The 20,140-nt window shown below is 38.5% G+C and overlaps 1 protein-coding gene across 4 annotated transcripts; it reads right to left on the bottom strand.

The window, feature by feature from the left end:
* Nucleotides 1-4,258: 4,258 nt before the first annotated feature.
* Nucleotides 4,259-19,482, bottom strand: LOC103993918 (B3 domain-containing protein Os07g0563300). Of its 4 annotated transcripts, none has more exons than XM_018830530.2 (13): nt 19,106-19,482; nt 18,298-18,379; nt 18,069-18,167; nt 17,076-17,298; nt 16,598-16,991; nt 16,373-16,469; nt 14,268-14,442; nt 13,609-13,685; nt 12,659-13,057; nt 9,888-9,937; nt 7,298-7,411; nt 6,038-6,105; nt 4,259-5,253 (listed from the first exon to the last, which is right to left on the bottom strand). In XM_018830530.2, exons 1-13 carry the CDS (start codon nt 19,255-19,257, stop codon nt 4,649-4,651), a joined length of 2,535 nt encoding a protein of 844 aa, XP_018686075.2. In that variant the 5' UTR covers nt 19,258-19,482; the 3' UTR covers nt 4,259-4,648. The 4 variants fall into 4 exon arrangements, with proteins under 4 accessions (XP_018686075.2, XP_018686074.2, XP_009412434.2 ...); XM_018830529.2 differs by having other exon boundaries at nt 17,076-17,409; nt 19,106-19,480; XM_009414159.3 differs by having other exon boundaries at nt 4,259-5,250; nt 17,076-17,409; nt 19,106-19,480.
* Between the last annotated feature and the right edge of the window lie 658 nt (nt 19,483-20,140).

Genomic DNA, 20,140 nt, shown 5'->3' with positions numbered 1-20,140 from the left:
TTAGAGCTCCCTCTGAGATATCTAAAAATCCACTTCACTGCTGCCCAGTGCTCTTTGCCTGGATTTGCAAGAAATCTGCTAGTAACACCCACTGCATATGCGATGTCCGGCCTCGTACATACCATTGCATACATTAAACTTCCAACTGCTGAAGCATAAGGAACCTTTTGCATTTTCTCCTTCTCCTCATCACTTGACGGACTCTGTTCTGAGCACAACTTGAAGTGACCTGCAAGAGGAGAACCAACTGGCTTAGCATTGCTCATACTAAATCTTTCCAATACCTTCTCGATGTATTTCTCCTGTGACAACCAAATCTTCTTGTTTTTCCTGTCACGAGAAATCTGCATGCCTAGTATTTGCTTTGCTGGCCCCATGTCCTTCATTGCAAAAGACTCACTCAGTTCCTTCTTCAACCTGTCAATTTTAGACATATCTTTTCCAAGAATAAGTATGTCATCAACATAAAGTAAGAGAATAATAAATTTCTCACCAAACCATTTGATGTACACACAATGATCTGAAGCCGTTCTTTTGTATCCATTTTCTGTCATAAATGAATCAAACTTTCTGTACCACTGTCTTGGAGCTTGCTTTAGCCCATACAAGCTCTTCTTCAACTTGCAGACAAAATTATCTTTACCTTTGACTTTGAAGCCTTCTGGTTGCTCCATATAAATTTCCTCCTCCAAATCACCATGAAGGAAAGCTGTCTTCACATCTAACTGCTCAACCTCCAAGTCCTGGCTAGCAGTAATACCAAGAGCAACACGAATAGAAGACATTTTAACAACATGAGAAAATATCTCTTCAAAGTCAATACCTTTCTTTTGACCAAAACCTTTCACAACCAATCTAGCTTTGTACTTTGGTTGAGAACAATATTCTTGAGTCTTCAACCTAAAAACCCACTTGTTCTTCAAGGCCTTCATTCCATTTGGTAGCAGCACCAAATCATAAGTGTGGTTCTTCTGAAGAGCATCCATCTCTTCCTGCATAGCAACTAACCACTTCTCTTTCTGCTCACTCTCAACTGCTTCCTGGTAACTCTCTGGTTCACCTGCATCAGTAAGCATCACATACTCATCTGTAGAGTATCTTCTGGAAGGTTGACGTTGTCTAGAAGATCTTCTCAATTGAGGTTCTGCGGGAACTTGCTCTCCTACTTCTTCTTGCTCAACATGTCCTGTAGGTAAATCAATATCAGGCTCTACACTATTTTCCTGCACATCTCCCCCATCACTCTGATATACTGGAGGAATAACTGGGTCACAATCTGCTAATCTTTCTACAGAAGTCTTGGCTGGTGCCTTCTTCTTCAAATCCTCAAAGGTTTGATCCTCAAAGAAGACCACATCTCTACTCCTGAACACCTTCTGCTTTTCTGGATCCCAAAGCCTGTAACCAAACTGATCATGTGAGTAACCAAGAAAAATACATTCTTTAGACTTACCATCTAGCTTGGACCTCTCATTATCTGGAACATGTGCAAATGCACGACAACCAAACACTCTCAAATGCCTGTAGGAAACATCTTTCCCTGACCATACATGCTCTGCAACATCACCATCTAGGGCTGTACATGGTGATAAGTTGATCACATCAACTGCAGTCCTCAAAGCCTCATCCCAAAACCTTTTGGGTAGCTTGGCCTGTGAAAGCATACATCTGATCTTTTCCATGATGGTGCGGTTCATCCTCTCTGCAATTGCATTATGCTGAGGTGTACCAGGAACTGTCATCTCATGTTGGATCCCATGCAACCTGCAATAGTCATTAAACAATCCCATATACTCACCACCATTATCTGATCTTATGCATTTCAATTTCCTTTCTGTCTCCCTTTCAACCCTGGCATGAAACTCTTTGAAGACATTAATAACCTGATCTTTGGTCTTCAAAGCATAAGCCCAAACTTTCCTAGAAAAATCATCTATAAAAGTGACAAAATAAAGTGCACCACTTATACCAAGAACATCAACAGATCCACCAGGAGTTTTTGTCCTCAAAGGACCACATACATCTGTATAAACACGGTCTAAGGCATGCATTTTTCTAGACAAAACAGCACTAGCAAATGAAACTCTATGTTGTTTACCAGCCAAACAATCAATACAAGGGTTCAGATGTATACCTCTGAGATCTGGTAATACCTCTCTCTTGGAAAGAGCTTGCAGCCCCTTCTCGCTCATGTGTCCCAATCGCCTATGCCACAACTCCATACTGAAGTCTTTCTCTGTAGCATTTAACTGCTCACCATAAGCTTTAGCCTGCAACCTGTACAAAGTATGACATTTCTTTCCATTAGCTATAACAAGAGAACCCTTACTGAGCTTCCATTGCCCTCTGTGAAATCTGCTTTCATACTCTTCATCATCTAGTCTTCCAACTGAAATTAAATTTAGCCTCAAGTCAACCACATACCTCACATCCTTAAGTACCAACTTACAGCCAAGGTTGGTCTTTAAATGGATATCACCCATGCCAATGATGTCTGCTGTGCCATAGTTGCCCATCTTGACAGCACCAAAGTTTCCAGACCTGTATGTAGCAAAAAACTCCCTCCGTGGTGTAGCATGATAAGAAGCACCTGTGTCAATCACCCACTCAAGATCCTGACACACACAAGAAAAAATATCATCAGAAGGAGACAAAATCAAATAATCACCACCCTGCACTGTAGCTGTAGTATTATCCTTTGACTCTGTAGACTCCACTTCTTTTCCCTTTTTCTTGTTCTTCTTAGGTTGCTTACATTGGTTCTTGTAATGTCCTTTCTCACCACAGTTATAGCAAACAATATCTTTTCTTGATCTTGACTTGCTCCTACCCATACGTGAACTGCTTCTAGACTTTGACCTTCCTCTGTTCTCTGAGATAAGTGCCTGTGAATCATTCTGAGATGTTGCCGAACTCTTTCTTCTCAACTCCTCATTCAACAAACTGCTTGTTACTTGACTCATAGTGACAATACCATCTGGCGCAGAATTACTAAGGGAAACCACCAGTGTCTCCCAACTTTCTGGTAATGAACTGAGAAGTAACAATGCCTGCAACTCATCATCAAGAGACATTCTCATAGAGGATAACTGGTTAGTAATACTCTGCATTTCATTCAAATGCTCAGCAATAGAAGCACCCTCTCTATATTTTAGGTTCACAAGTTTTCTGATCAAAAAAGCTTTGTTGCCAGCTGTTTTTCTTTCATAGAGACTTTCCAATTTTTTCCAAAGAGAATATGCAGAAATTTCAGTAGAAACATGGTGAAATACACTATCATCAAGCCACTGTCTAATAAATCCAATTGTTTTTCGATCTAACCTCTTCCACTCATCATCTATCATAGTTGTAGGTTTTGCACTATCCCCTTGCAAAGGTCCATACAAATCTTTGCAATACAAGAGATCTTCCATTCTTGGTTTCCATATCATCCAATTATTTCCATTCAAACTAATCATGCGAGAAATATTACTGGCCTCCATGTTCAAATACAAAAATTAAATCACCAAAACCCCGCTCTGATACCAGTTGATGGGGATATAAACAGGAATAACCTTTGTATAGGAACAAATACTAGAAGACCAAAATACGCAGCGGAATAAAATGGAAACACAATCAAACAGAACACCAAGATATACGTGGAAAACCCCTTCAATGTGAAGGGTAAAAACCACGGGGCAAACTAGAGATAATCCACTATGAGAATAATGAATATACAAATCTCAATATCTTGCCCAAAACCCAAGCAACAACCACAAGAGAATAACTGGGATACAAGGATCACGTTACTGCCCACAATATCTAAAACCTCCCAAGTAATCACAACAAGAGCCTACTGTAGATTTGATCTAACCTGAGATGAGAACACTGCTAGATGATTGTGAACAGTCTCTCTGCGTTGTCCTTGTCTTCTTCCCTTTCTTTCTCTTCCTCTTCTGCCTTGTTCTCCTTCTTCTCTTTGGAATCTCGTCGCTACCAAGATCTGCCTCGTTGCTGCCTTTTTATAGCTTTAATCTGCCTCTAAAACGCAGCCACCACACCCCCCTAATCTTAATTAGGGTTAGGTTAAGAGGGGGTGTGAGCTGTAGGCTGATAAATCCCACATGGGCTGAATATGGGCCATCAGCCCAACAGTTTGTTGGTGTAATTGCTTTTCTTTCTGTGTTTTGTTTATGTTTTAGGCTCTAATTCTGTGCTGTACTTTCTCTGTATTTACTTCAAATTATACGTGGATATATCATAAATGCAATTGCGACCGTTACAGCCAACGATTAACCACCACCTTTAAAGAGCCTTTTCTTACAACTAACTTTTTCTGTTACCTGTCTGCCCACAATAGACTGAGACATCTCTACTTGACACACCTATTTGGCTTACAGAAGACGAAACAACAACAACAACAGCAAATGGAACTTACGATGCATCAGCATTCTGATCGAGTATTCTATACACATTGGAGCTGTTTGCCAGATATGACTCGAAAGACCATTGCAGTTAATACCACCTATGTTCAGTCGCCAAGTAGCTCCTTCGGTATGCAATCCTCAAGCGGAAGGGATAGATGATGCGGATCTAATTGCCTACTATACAAGCCCGTAATCTAGCATCTGCATAATTAATTTTGGCTTCCTGGTCTTGCTTGTTTCAGTTATCTCGCTGTTCTAGTTGCGGAGTCTCTGATGAGCCTCATCATGCTTCCAGTATCAGATTTGGGTGATGGATCTTCCTCCCTCTCTGGCTGGATGTTTAAATCGATTTGAGGGGCCTTAACTGCCGTCGGAGAAGTTCTTCTGTGGTCAGGTGCTGCATCGACTATCGTATCGTTGCTTGCTATTTCTTTTTGAGAAGCATTGTCATCGCCTGGACCAGTCGACGATGGGTCACTCTTCACTTGTGGCAGCACCTCAGATGATGGTAGCATGGGCTTCTGCTGCTGCTTCCGTGCAGTCTCAGATTCCTTTTCAGACTGACGCTTTTCACGCCTTAACATGAGTGTTCTGAACCTGCGTTTCACGGTGAGGCAAACGTTGCAAGTGCAAGTCTGCTTGTGCTTGGGGCCTTTTCCGCTTGGAGGCTGTATACAGACGATGCATGTGCAGCCAGGCCTGTGCCGTGGGTGTCTTGTTGTTGGTTGAGACGTCGGAAGGTTTTTGCCTTCACCAAGAATGGCAAGGTTGGCAAGTGTATCGAGCCCATCAGATACTTCAATGTTGTTGCTTTCTACTTTCACCTTGGCCCTCTTGGAAGCATCTGCTAATCACCAAACAATTGGTGTCAACAAACCCATACATCAAGAAAACAAGTTGAATAAAATGCTAAATCAAATTTGTGTCAAAATTTTCAAAAAGCTCGCTATCTCAGATCAAATTCAGTGTTACAGGTTAAGTTATCTTCCGAAATGATACGGTAAAATAACATGTGAACCTCAGCACAGAAATGCACATCAAAGTTTAGCGTAAAGTGTTTGGTGGTGTGCTCATAACGTCTATGACGTCAAATTGGAAGCTGAAGCCATGGTACTAAAATATGCTATTAGCATTTTATCATGTGCCTCGCTAGTGTAATAATGACGAACTGTGAGAACATCCTTCCTCTTTTAAGCATACAACTCTGGCGATCAGTCTATTTTAACATACCCCATGGAAAATATCCAAAGATTGATGTTCCTATTTCCTGATGACCCTTACTTCAAAACCTTTATCGAAGTAACAGCATTTTAAATGATCATTGCACTTCCCAGAACCATACCTAAACCCAGACATGCAACTGATTTATGTATTTTCCATGAGAAGTACATTACAAGTGTCCATATACTTGACCTGGAATTCTCAAGTAAACTAATCAACACAGAGTCTCCCACATTTTTTTATCAATGAGACAGGAACAACCATAATGGCAATAATGAGTCCTCTTGTCAAACGCTTAAAATGGCATTATCATGTTCTTAAATCAAAAGTCAAATGCATTAGTAAGAAATATTTTGATTCGTTACCATAGGAAATGGGTATTGCCAAATTAATCACAGAACTTTTCGCACCTGTTTTACAAGAGATCATAGCAGCTATCTGCTCCAAATTCAATTCTTGTGCAGATGAACAAGATGACCTACATGTTCAAAGAAAAGTCAACTGTCAGAGAAGCATCACATTTTGCTCAGAAAAAAAAATAAAATAAACTGATGACATTTAGCTAAGGTTTCAGAAAAGTCAAATTACAATATTAAACAGATATCTTGTGGTTATGCTAACTCTAACTTAGAGTTCATGTCACAAACAATCAAACATCATCAAGTTTAGCTACCATGGAATGTGCCACAACGTATGGCACCTGGTAAGCCAAGTAGGATTTTACATGACTCCTCCGGTCCCACAAATTCTGAAGACATAGCCAAGAACTCAGTCAAAGGCCCTTTCAGCATAGAGGCTTTCACAAAGGCCTACGAGTCATCAACCACTTATGCCCATGTCAACTCCACAAGTAGACAAGGTATACCACCACTCAGGTAAACAAACATAATTTCTCAGCTCCTCTCCTGCATTGACCGCTAGGAATGCCAACTTTAGTCCATAATTAGCTAACAACTAATCTCTACAACCAGACAAGCTCATCCCCTTTATAAACAGAGCCCTCTATGACCCCAAAGAAAGCTCTCTTGAAAGAATTGTCTCAGTTAGATTTGGTCACTCCATCAGAGGCAATTTCTGGTGTCCTAATGGTGTTCATATTGTAGGCCAACAAATTTGGAGGGTCTTTCTCTTCCCTTCCTGCAACCGGGTGAGCACCAAAATGACAAAGGGCCACACAGCCATCCAACAGTTATGCCACTCCCATCCTCTAGTTTTCATGCAGCAACTGTAATTCTAGTAGCTTCTTGCATCTTACATCACAGAAACTTTTTTGACCATCACAAACAATTTGCTTACAAAACTAGAATCGCCGACCTTCTAAAATCATGCAAATCTCACATGTATCAGTACCTTACCAAAGTGATTACTCTTATGAAATTGAGCATCACAAACAAAATGCTCTCAAGCAGCTGTCTTTAGCTATGTAAAGCTTTTAAATGCTATGCTAAGTGACCACAAAAGGTAATACAGCAAACAATGTGTTGTGATTGCCTGAAGAAAATTGCAATTCACAGCCTTTCAGCTTTGACAAAGCACAATCCAGTAGAAAATCTATGGGATAGACTTTTATTCTATATTTAATACAGATAAGGTCCATCTATGGATGCCATCATTTAATTGAACTCTGAAATGTTTTTAGCTTATTAAAAACTAAAGAAATTCCAAATCACCTTTGAGGATCCGAAACATTTTCAGTACAAGTCCACTTAAATGGCAGGAGTGTGTCAATTGGCAGTTTGCGCCACTTCAAACAATCCTCACACTGAGCCCATTGATAATTTTCACTGGTCAAAAACACAAACATTAGCATTCAATGAGCACAATATAAGTAATTTATTCTTATTAAAAGAAATACATGTTAATGAAGTAACAAAAACACAAACATTAGCATTCAATGAACACAATATAAGTAATTTATTCTTATTAAAATAAATACATGTTAATGAAGTAACAACAAGTGATTCCCATAGAATAAGTAAACATTACGTAGATTCGAATGACAACCACCTTCAGGAATAGTCAATCTCATTGAACTTTTCATTTATACTGAGTGACAAAATAGAAATGAGGTGTAAAGAAATACAAGGGTTTTAATTTCGAATGATACTGCCCATACCGGGTGGTACGTACCGGTCCGCCAGTAGACCGGTATGCGGACCGCCCACTAATGGGCGGTACCATCGATTGAAGCTGTTTCTGCCCCATTACCGTAGCGAGCGGTATTAGCCGAGGGACAAGAAAGAAGAGGGAGAAGAAAAGGGTGACCCTGGAGATCCGACGCCGCTCTCCCTCGACGATCCTAATCCATCGTGGATGGCGCAGATGAGATGTCGCCTCCTCCTCGTCTGAGGCGACGAGGCCTCGGCGTCGTCGGCGGTTTCTCCTCAACCATGTGGGGAGAAGAAGCCTCGACGGGGAGAAAAAGCCGTTCCCCACGCGGGGAGAAGAAACCGTGCGTGGGGAGAAGAAACCACCTCTTCTACCATACCAAGCCGAGATCAAAATTCCGATACGGTACAAAATTGCAATCCTTGAATAAACATACAAATACACATAATCCACATACGAAGTACATCTAAAATGTGGGTTAAACACCTATGCTCCTTGTTTCATCTTAAAGGCCAAATTTCTCTGTCACAAAACCTACCACTACATGGCATAAGGGTAGAGGAAGCAACTTCTACATGATATTAGAAAATGGATCCAAAATTACTTGTCAAAATAAGCCCTTAACAAGTTAACATTTTGCTTTTCCCACATGGCTATGAAGCATATGAAAAATTGAGCCAAATGTTTTTATTATGATGGGTAAACTGATTCGGATTCATCAAAAGCAACTGGTTAGCATGATAAAAGTTAATCCAAGTGTACACATTAAACACACACACTAAATGAGAGAAGACTTCAAAGAAGAATCATAATTTTCATCCAGTTATGCCACTTTCAAAAACTCGTTTCTCTCTCACACAGAATTACCTTAAACATGAAAATCCGAGCACACTGTATGGGTGCAGATACAAGTCATACTGCTAGTCTGTTTCTGGCATAGAATCAGATATCCATTATCTTTGGACCATGACACAGGTTCAGTAACTAGATTGTTTACAACATGAAATAAGATCCAGATCAAATACCATAGCAGTTTGAGTGAAAAGAATTGTGAGCAAAGAAGTAGAACCTAGAACACGGTTTTAGGGGTAAAGGGGTTTGGATAAATATGCTTCCCCTTGTTAGCATAAAATTCAAGGGAAATCTTGTGCATATAGGAAGTACCAGTACAAATGAAGTTCCTACTTCTCACTTCTGGGTAGAATAGTCTTCCACTGATTAAGAGTTCCATGATTTTCTCTCACCTCTTAATATGGATACCATTGATATAAATATGTAGCCCAATTTCCAAGCCATTTTAACTTCGTAACTCATTTTTTAATACCATGTACCTTCCTCTGTTCTGCATTCCAATTCCTCATAACTTATATGCAAGATTTATACCTCCTTGAGACATACTCCTTTTTCATACTATACAATGGCCTGATTCTAAACAGAATGCCTTGATAAAAAAGAATAAAAATGAATGTGGGAGCAGCCCACATGGAGTTTTTTGACTTAACTATCATATATTGCCAGTTCCCTGTAGCAGTGACTGAAATCCAAACTGAATTGATAAGGTTCTCCACTGCCAACCTATCCTACATTGTACTACAGGACAAACTCTGTAAGTTACCATTTAAAAACTACAACGACCAACATGTCAAGATACTGATCAACTGAGATATATATATATATATATATATATATATATATATATATGTGTGTGTGTGTGTGTGTGTGTGTATAGGTATGTATACATATGTATGTATACATATATATAAATACATATATATATATATATATATATATATATATACATACATATATACATATATATATACACATATATATACATATATATATACACATATATATATATATATACATATATATATATACATATACATATATAATATACAGAAGTGCTTCTTTTGGATCTTTAGGTGTATCACTGGCCTGTTTTTCTTCAATAGATACATTTGGCATGCAAGTTTTAATTTCATTTTAAGATCTATCAGAAAAAAAAAATCAGCATAATATATAGCCCCCAGATGTTGCAATCAACATATACATTTGCAGAGTGGAGAAAACAACCACATTAAACAAACTTTAAAAAGTAATTAAAATGTATGACGTTAAGAAATAAGGAACATGTGACAGAAAGAATACCCAGCTGGATTTGTGGTAAAGTATGTCCGCTTCCCTAATACAGGTGCTTCCTGTTCACAATAAGGAATTGGATGTTAAAAAGAGAAAATATAATTCCCAATTCAAATTATATATGCATAGTAATGAATATGGTCCAACTTTTGAAAAGGCCATATCTTAGCAAGTACAGAAAAACAAAAATGAAAATGCTTTGCGTTTGCAGAATGACACTCAGAAATGAAGTTATCGGGCATTTAGGAACTTGACAGTCTAATGAAGTCAGATATTCATGGTAAATCAATGCATTTTCTGGCATTTGATCCCTTACTAGAATGGCAAAGTGACTTAGCAAAAAAAACGTTCTTGAGCTTTTCTCCATAAGCAGAAGGTTTGGTAAGAACTATGAAACATGGATATGGATACTGAATATTATACAACCTACCATGGATATGCTGATATGTAAATTCTTGAAAAAGGATCCAGCACAGATACAACAAAGGAAAATATTTTAAATATATAATACTACATATGACAAACCTTGTGCTTATTGAGCACAAGGTAAGCATGGTTATTTGAAAAAGGATCCAGCATGGATACAACTATGAAACATGGATATGAATGATCTACTTATCAAGATTCAAGATAAATAATAGCTTGGGATATCAAATGGCCAGAAGACTCTTTCTGAACCAGAAAATTAGAAAGAATGCTAGTCCCATAAATAAAATAACCAAAGACTGATGTTAACAATCTCATAATTAACATAGTCAACAAAGGATGCAATGTGGTCAAGTAACACTAGGTTAGTTTAATCATATTTTAATTTGGCTATTTGTTATTCTATTTTGCAGAACATTGTTGGAATCTTCAAAATAATTTTTTACATGCAGTACCAGCAAATCTTGTAAGACGTTTTTGGTCCAATATGATTACTGTATTTTATGATATGAGTTGAATTTTATGTTACTGTATGAGTATTTATTAAGGAAAGAATGAGCAGCCATGTCATCTTATTAAAGCTCTGTCAGCAGCACTTTTTCCTCATTGAAAAGAGTGCTAAAGAGCTCGAGTTTCACAAGAGAACAGAAAATGACTGACTTGAGCAGAAAGAGGTTCAGTCTTTTGAGCACTCACTATATTTTACCTCACTTGGAGTAGATTAAGTGAACAAGAGTCTGATCTTTTTTATCATAAGAGAAATGTCAGCTTAAAATCTGTTTGTATGGAGAAAAGTAGTTTCATACTTTCATTACCATGCCTTTGAAAAAGCAATAAAATCAAAAGCAAAGGGAAGAATAAGGCTGGAACTTAATTCATCAACTTATAAGTCCAAAGAGCAAAATTTAGCCCTATATAAGTCCAACTATCCAAAGAGCAAAATTTTAGGATAATCCGATCTTACTAGTTACTAGAAACCTTCTAAAATCTTATTCCGTTGTGAGGAGTCTTGTCTGCAACACAGCAACAAGGCCAATCTCTATAAGATATGCAAAGACTGATGTGTAATGTGTACTATTCAATGTATAGTTGTGATACTCCATTCCATCAGAGTAACTTCCACCATTGAAAGTCAGTTTTCTAAGCGCTTTGTTTGATTGACAGTAAAAGGACTAACAGAAAGGTTGCTTTAAGCAAATCAAGTTTTCAGTTGATATAGCTGTTCCAGTTCAAGCTAACCAAGAGCGAGAGCTCACTGATGCAACTATATTTATATTTTGAGAGTTACTTGGGTATTGACTATTGAAAATCAGATAACAAGAAAGAACAATTTTCCTCATTTCTTTCAGAAGAATATACTTTGTCATCTGACACACTCCTTGCTGTAAAGGATCTGTACAGCTGCCCTCGCCAGCAGTCAATAGCAGAAAACCATGGCTAAAACCATAAGATATCTCTATGAATTAACAGTAGAAAAGTGGAATAGTTCTCTTTTTCTAACAGTCTTTCTCTCCACTTCTAATAAGCAAAAAGATTTTAAATCTGGATATTATATGAGTAATAAATTTTTAATCATAAATGGCGGATGTGTATAAATTATCAACGTTGCAACCAAAAAAATACAGAAGCACTTAGTCAAATGTATCCGACCTAGATATTAAACAATCAACAATCTACTTTTGCTGGACTTCCATGTAGCATCAGATGCTGTACATCATGTAGTTAAATGATTTACAATAAACCTGAGGATAAGGAACAAAATTAGCAGCCAACTGGATATATAGTCTTATATTCACAAATAAGTGCAACCAAAGTACCAAAACACAATCAGACAAATTATACCCAACAGGGTATACAAAGGTATAAGAGCCTAAGCACAAATTCTACCCATTCATGCATAAATTAGAAATTTTAGCATAGTTTTGTGCATATATTATTGCACTGATTGATGGGTACCAGTATCTACATTTAAAACCTTGGATTTGCATAAGATCTCACCGCTATAAGAATCATAAATATCATGCATGGCATAGTGGATCGTACTATTCTCAAATTTTCAATGTATGCATGCAGTAGAAGAATATGGTGAATTTGCAAAAAAGCAAAAGCTGCGAAACAATAACCTGGGAAAAAATATCTTAATGACAAAAAGAAACTAAACAATGAAGTAGAAGGATGAAAATTATAATAAACCATACATAGGACAAGATGGAGCAAAATTGGATCCTTCTATTAAGCATGAAGCAAACCTATAAGAGTAATACAAAGTGATACACCTTGTGACTTAAGAATCAAAAGTTAAATATCACCATAGCAGTTAAGTATAACATAAATGATAACTCTAAGCTGTTTACCTCATATTCCTCGAACTCGTGACCTTCAATCACAACAATCCCAGGAGAAGAGTTTGGAGGTGGTCGGAGCAGCTCTTGAGCCTCTTCCCATGTTAGTTTCAATTCCATGGATTCCTCATTTTCAATCCGTAGACGTTTACTCTTTGAGCCAAGAGTGCTGGCTTTCCTTTTGCTAGGAACCTGCAACGACCTGGCAGCAGGCCCATCTTGTTGTATAAATCCTGCCTTTGTGAACTTAGGCCAGGACGATTTGTCTACTGCATTGATTGGATTACTTGGCTCTATGCTGGCTTTAGAAGCTCGAAAAGGGACATTTCCAATGAGATCTGTAACAGCAATTTTGTCATTACCTTCTGGAGGTGTTGAGAAATCACTGCCAGATATATGTGTTTGAGTATCCTGCATATGAATATGAAAATCAAACTTTAAACTTCATAGTTCTTAAGTTAAACAAAGTCAGAATTTTCAATAATTAACCAAATAAATTGGAACACCTTAGAAAGATATCATATCCCACATTTTTATTAGCATATAAAATCATCCATACTACAATGGGCATTCCTACGGTTGATAAGGTCCTCCAGAGCAAATAAGACCTTATGTATAACTATTGTAGACTTCAACTGAAATATTACTTGGAATGGTAACATCTTTTCCCACTACTGACCTCTATGTAGTGCAACATCCCTAGTTAAACTTATAATGGTAAAAGTCTCTTTTTATTGTTCTGCTAATATAGAGATGCATGCTGCCCAAGAAAAACAAAATTGATAGCAACACATTTAAATGAAAGGTTGACACATGGATGCCAATACATATTATGAGAAGTCTCTCTGTCAATATGCTTCATGAAGAAGTCAGAATCTATCTATTTTCTAGATCTACATAATTTGGTCATGCGTGCATATTTTATTTCAAGAATGTTAAATGTACAAGTCACAATAACCAACCTGTTCAGTAGAGCCGCTAGAAGCCTTTCTAAATCCCATGACCAACTTTCCTTCTGGATCTATCCTACTAAAGGTAACTGCAGAAGCACATAAAGTGTAGTTACACCAGAAAATAGCAAATAAATTTTGGTTTCACTGGAAGTAAAATTGTCTCTGGGAATAGAAGAGAATAAAGAAGAGTATGAACAAAAAAGAATCGAAGAGGTGTATTTAGAGTAAAGACCCAGCCCTTTCCATTAGCATCTTCAAACAATTTTATTATATGGAAAATTGTATGTATATCCCCACACAACCTTCATATATCACATCATGAGCAAAGAGCAAATGTGAAAAACTACAACCACTAGGATGAAACAACTTTCAGAAAGCTAATATAATGACTTGACATTTCATGTCGTAATGGGAACATAAAGGGTCAATTACACTAATTTTACTTTTCTTGGAATAAATGGTAACCTCAATACAAGATTTCAAAGGATCAAATATACAGGTCAGGTAAAATACATTCACAGAGTTCTGAGGGGGAAGAATCGTAGACATATGCATTTGCCATTCAGATAAATTATGATGGATTAATACAAAGAAGAACAGAAGCATCAGATAGCATAGTCGGCTTGCAACAGTTGAGGAGAAAAAAGAAATTGCTCTGCTTATAGTACCTGTGTCTCCTGCTTGCAATTGCATTGCCTGAATACAAGGTGTAACGCCTTCCAAGACATACATCCTGCTGTTATTATTAGGCCAAAAACGAAACTGAAACACCCAATCCTTTCCACTAGCATCCTGAACTTTCAAAGGAAGTCCTTCAGGCTGAGAAATTGTGGGAAAGTATGCCTATGTTGTAACAACCATGACGATAGTCAGAGACAATCGCAAACTTAATTCTTACTCTAGTCTAGATAAGAATATATTCCAAACGTAGACATTTTATATCTAACAAAGTTTAAATTATATATTCCAAACTTAAAACCCAACACTGCATATTTTGTGCTTCAATTTTCAAATCAATGTTCGGACAAGTATTGGAGTCAAACTATAACTGGAACCCAACCCATTTAAGTTGCCTTGGTCAAAGATTGACCGGCCAAAAGTATGCAAAGAAGCTTCTAGAGACTAAGATCGGTTTCTAAATGCAGCTTTACTAGCTATTCTTCCCAAGAAACAAGTAATTTGCTATTTACATCGATGCCTCTCATATGTGGTAAGGGTGTATTTTAGTATGAAATGTAGAAGTGGTAACTCATGCCTCTCAATAGCTAAAAGAATATGCATAAAGGTACACCGGCATGATATAAATTTGCAGCAAGACTATCATTAAATAAAAGTAGACATGTCAATATCTTTTTGGCATGGTACATTGCCATGACATGCCAATCCGGTCAGCACACCACCTGGAACAACCACCAACACTGGCAAGAATTGGCCTGATCATGTAATCTCATAGCCCAGCATGTCACAGCAAGAACCAGCATGACTTGGCAAGTGGCAATCCATGCGAACCAGCATGGTAATCTTTATTTACTAGCAACTTAAAAAAACATATGACGACATTATTTATATAATGCAAAATGAAAGATTCATATCAATTACCATAGTTTAGACTTTGAAGTACTTATTTGTACAAATCTTTTAATTTGAAGTATAATAACTTGGTTGAGTAGGTAAAAGATTGTAGTTGTGTTATCAATCATCTGCCCAGGAAGGCTAACATGGTGAGTTGATATCCTAAACCAGAAAATATGCAGGCAGATTGGCACATATGTGTGGCAGTTGAGTTGTGTTCCCCAGTTAGGTTGGCAAGTATAAGAACGTTCAAGAAAATTTCGCAAAAGCTCATCCATTTGCATGTAGACAATCCCATTGCAAAAAGGTATCAGACATAAGATCTAGTATGCTTACATGTAATTGTTAAAATCCCATCACGATCTTATAGTGTAACATTATAAGATGTAGATATTTGCAGCACACATTCTTTTATGCAAAATGAATCATTAACTTCTATGGCTTCGCATCCATTAAAATTCACATTCTTTCATGCAAAATGAATCATTAACTTCCAAGGCTTGGCATCCATTAAAATTTGGGCCGAGCCCTAAGCCATCACTCAAGAAAGTAAGCCATCATTCTTGAATATCGGTTGTAGACTCTCTACTTAATGCTTCCTTTCCATAGCATTGTTATAGTAAAGTCAACAATCATTATTAAAGCATCATTGGCATCAGTTTACCCTTCAACATTTCAGTTCTACACTAAAAGCCACATGGTATGGCCATAAAAATAATGAATCAAAGACAAACTGTAGAGGTCAAGAGGATGAAGCAAAGAAGTGAAGATCAAGAAACATTGTGAGGAAGAAATAACCAAAGAGCTAATTTTAGAACTTATAAAATTGGTTCAACTTTTATACTTAACCCTGAAAGAGGCAGCATGCTGACCATCTGCTGCATATGGATCATCTCGGAGACAAGTAAGAAAAACCAAAAAAAAGTTTAGTTGCTTTGGCGTAATAGATGACAAATCATGAGAAAATTTGAATGTGAAGAATGGGAGTATCAAACAACAAAATAGGTAATAGATATAGATGCAATGGCCACACAGCACTTCGATGTGAGTAGGAAACTATAATGCACCTAGAGACATGGCTCAACAGAAGAGTAATGTCAATACAACCAGATAGGGAAACAATTACTCTATAAACTTCAGGGCTCAATTACTTGATTTGTTGAAGATCTATTTCTAAGAACTGAAAAGTTTAAGAAGCCACCTCAGCACATTTCTTTGGAAGCACAAGACGTCCAATCCTGCCAGCATCACTAGCACTTAACATCTTTTCAAACAATGGAGTGATGACGGAATTTGTACTTATAATAGGTCAAGCAAAAGCTTCAGTGGATTAGACAGAAATAATATGAATAGAATGTCAACAAATCAAGGTTAGATTAACAATGACTAAACCAAATATATAATGATTAACAAGGTGGAAGGATACTCCCCAGATATTTGTTGTAGCTCTTGATCTGTTATCCTAGGCCAATATCGAGGAAGCAATTGTGTTCGTGAACGGGCATCCACTCTAGCTCTTCCATTGCGCATTTGAATTTGCAGTTCAGTATCTGCGATACCCTCGGGGTAAAACTGCTTTGGTAATGGAGAAGTTGTTAGTTGTGGTGGTTGGTTTGACAAGAACTTCATTGGCTCCCTTGATCCATTTGTCGATGAAAAGGGAGCTGCCAACCCAATAAGTGGAGAAGAGTCTTCTTTTGAAATAGGTAAAGGTTGCAATTTGATAGATGAATTTGCTTTTGCTTCAATTTTAACTCCAGAACTGGTTGAACAAGGATCTGGAATTACTGATTTCCTTGTAGAATCAGGATCATTTTCTCCTACAAGCAAGAAAGATTTTAGCAAGACATCAGTGTTTCTTACTTCTTCTTTATATTTATTGTATGAAGGAAATGACTCCAAACCTGTGTTCCCATGAGCATATCTGTCTCGTGCAATATTGTTATGGCTGCCAGACATTATTCTTTCGGGTAGTTCTTCAAATTTCTTTTCATGTGCTGATATAGAATGGCGGCCTCCAGGTGCCAATTTTTCAATGTTACTAGGTCTGTCAAATTCATATGATAGCCTTTGCTGTAAGTCAGACTGCAAGCTTGTCATGTTCCACATATGTGGAGCTTGACGCCACTGTCCAGAAAATGGACTGGTTATCGGTCTCCCAGATTTAACAGGTAAATCTCTCCTCTCAGATACATGTTGGTGCATAAGCATAGGAGAAGACAACATTTGATTTGGTGCCTAATATAGTAAGAGCAACCATAAAGCAAAAGAATTGGGTAAGTGGTAAAAACTAATATGCAACCAAAACAATTGCTCTCGGAAGTCTATATCTGGAGCTAACATTATCTGGAATAAGCACAAAGGATGATATAAATAGGAAATAGACATTTGGGCTAACATATTAAAACTAGGTCAGATGAATACAGCAGCTAAATTATCCAAGTTTTGACTTGCAAAATTAGTTGCATTTCTCCTAATGTGCACACAAAAAATAATAGGATCATGTTATACCATTCTCAGACCTCTTTCCTACACAGTTACCTGTCGTTAGTCATGTTTAAAGATTTGGATGGAAGGGGCTCAAGGAGAATATAGGAGTGACAGGGTCAAAAACTTTGCGTGAACAAGGAATTTATTTTATCAGGCTTTTGTTAAAACAACCAGAAGCAACGAAACTAGTACAGAGTGCCTACAATTAATGAAATTAGGTAATTAACCTTACATTTTAAACTCTATGCTCTCGTATCAAAAAAGCCAATTAAATATTTTTTGACCAACAAAAATTTTCAAATGTGGTGCAGCATGAACAATCATATACCAGAAAAAATATATAGAAAGTGACAGTGCAACCTTTAGATACTGCATAACAATCACCACAAAAGCATTATTAAGCTCACCATCGCAAGAGATTTCCTAGCGCATGCAATGCACTCAACTCCTCCAACATCAAGAAACACGTACGTAGGGGCTGAGGCAACACACCCACAATGCACCCGCTGCAAACCAAGATATACCACATAAACAGCCACCAGCAACATTTTGCGTTATTAACATTTCGGGGTGAGGCCAGACGGGCACATGCTAATCTTACTGATTAGAATAAAAACTGAGACTTTATTTTCTAACCTTGCCACACGCCTCACAGTTCCTCCAACCAGCAACATCAGAGTGAAACGTCTCGCAGAAAGACCCTTGCTCAAAAGCGCAGCTACAGGGAAACGAAAAAAATCCCGGGCAAATCTTTACGAAGGGCACTACTAACTGACGAGAACAGTAGAAAAAGGAAAAAAAAAAAAAGAACGCTCAACCTTTTAGAACCGTACATCCATCACCACAAAGACACGAAACCAAATCTTACGAAGAGCACAAATTGAAGACAACAGTAGACCAAGAAACAAAAAGGAAGTTCGACCCTTCAGAACCGCATATCCAATATCACAAGCAGAAAAAGTACCATCCTATTGCACTTCCTTACATACGTTCAGCCCCCGCCTCCTCCCTCAACCCCCCCGCCCTTCCCAACACGAAAAAAAAAACGTATAAAAGAAACATATTTCAAATATGTGACCTTTTCTCCATCCGCAACGACAGAACTCCAATTCAGCAAGCAATCACAACATAACACGACTAATAGACTGTTAGTACGTAAAGATGAAAACCTCAAAGTCAGGATAACAAAAGGAAGGGAATGTCGATAAAAGAACAGCCGCCGCAGCCGCAGGCCCCCGATGATCTAATGATGCAGCAAGTAGCATCGCCCGATCAAATCTGAGCACCGAAGCGCCCAACTCCAGAACAACCAAATTCATTTATAGAAACCATCCAACGTGGAAAAGACCTTTTTCTTAACAGTAAAAAGGGAGATTTGCAAAACGAAAAAAACAAGAGAGAGAGAGAGAGAGAGAGAGAGAGAGAGAGAAGGGGGAAGACGCACGAGCAGCGGTCGCAGAGCTCAGCGATCTCGCCAGAACGAAGGCGCCACCCCCCCTTCTTCCGCGGAGGCGTGTGGTCCGGTATAACCTCCTTGCAATGGGAGTTGAAGCAGATCTTGCCCCCTGACAGCGACACCGATGTAGGCGACGACATAAAGACGAGATGGTAGGAGAATAAGAAGAGATGAAACCGCAGATCCTGGTCGAGAGCTCCCAATCAAGAATCACGAAGCCGTAAATTGGAAGCCATGAGAGTGAGGAAGAGAGCTATGAGGGGTCTGGTGAGTTGGATTGGGTTCGCCCGATCGAGGAGGAGAAAGAATCGAGGACGACGAACGAGAGACCGAAGGGGAGGGTGCGGAAGCTCCATACATAAAAACGAGTTGGTGCTATCCCTTAATACTATCAACAGCAGCGCTTCGGACGCACACAAACCATCATACCAAAAAGACACCGCAAAAAGCGAGAAACGAACGATCGGCACATACACTGTTATGTGCGCGTTTGACGGTCAGGATCGATCCGGTGACAGACATGGGTGTCGGCTGGGGGGCTCGGAATCTTTAGTCTTTGCCTTTGTCTTGACGTCATGGCTTCCCGACTGCGACGGCTGCTTCGAGATTCGTGGGATTCATCGACCAACGGTCCCAATTTGCGTGCAGGGTGGGCTCGACTCACCGTTTCTTTTCACCCATTCGGTGCAAATAGAAAGACAACGGCGTTCATGTGGGACCCGCGTTATTCGATTCCTCCAATCAGAAGAAAGGTGGATCGTTCGGGCAGGGAAAGCGCGTAGAACGAAAACTATTCGGGGTGTTCTCGGCTTCATGTCGTTGGCACCGTCGATTGTGTACCGTGTGATGGTCGGGTGGTCCGATCCAACGTCTCCAGGTAACGATAGATTTGATTCATCGGGTTCGATTCGGCTCGAAGAACAGATGCAAATATCTGATCACTTGTAAATCATAAACATTACTTAATTGATGTCATGCAGCCGATCGAATGAGATATGCCATTCGATGGGGAATGCTATAACT

This window comes from Musa acuminata, chromosome BXJ2-8 (assembly GCF_036884655.1).
Source record: "Musa acuminata AAA Group cultivar baxijiao chromosome BXJ2-8, Cavendish_Baxijiao_AAA, whole genome shotgun sequence".
NCBI lineage: Eukaryota > Viridiplantae > Streptophyta > Magnoliopsida > Zingiberales > Musaceae > Musa > Musa acuminata.
This window is presented reverse-complemented; position numbering and strand designations above follow the sequence as displayed.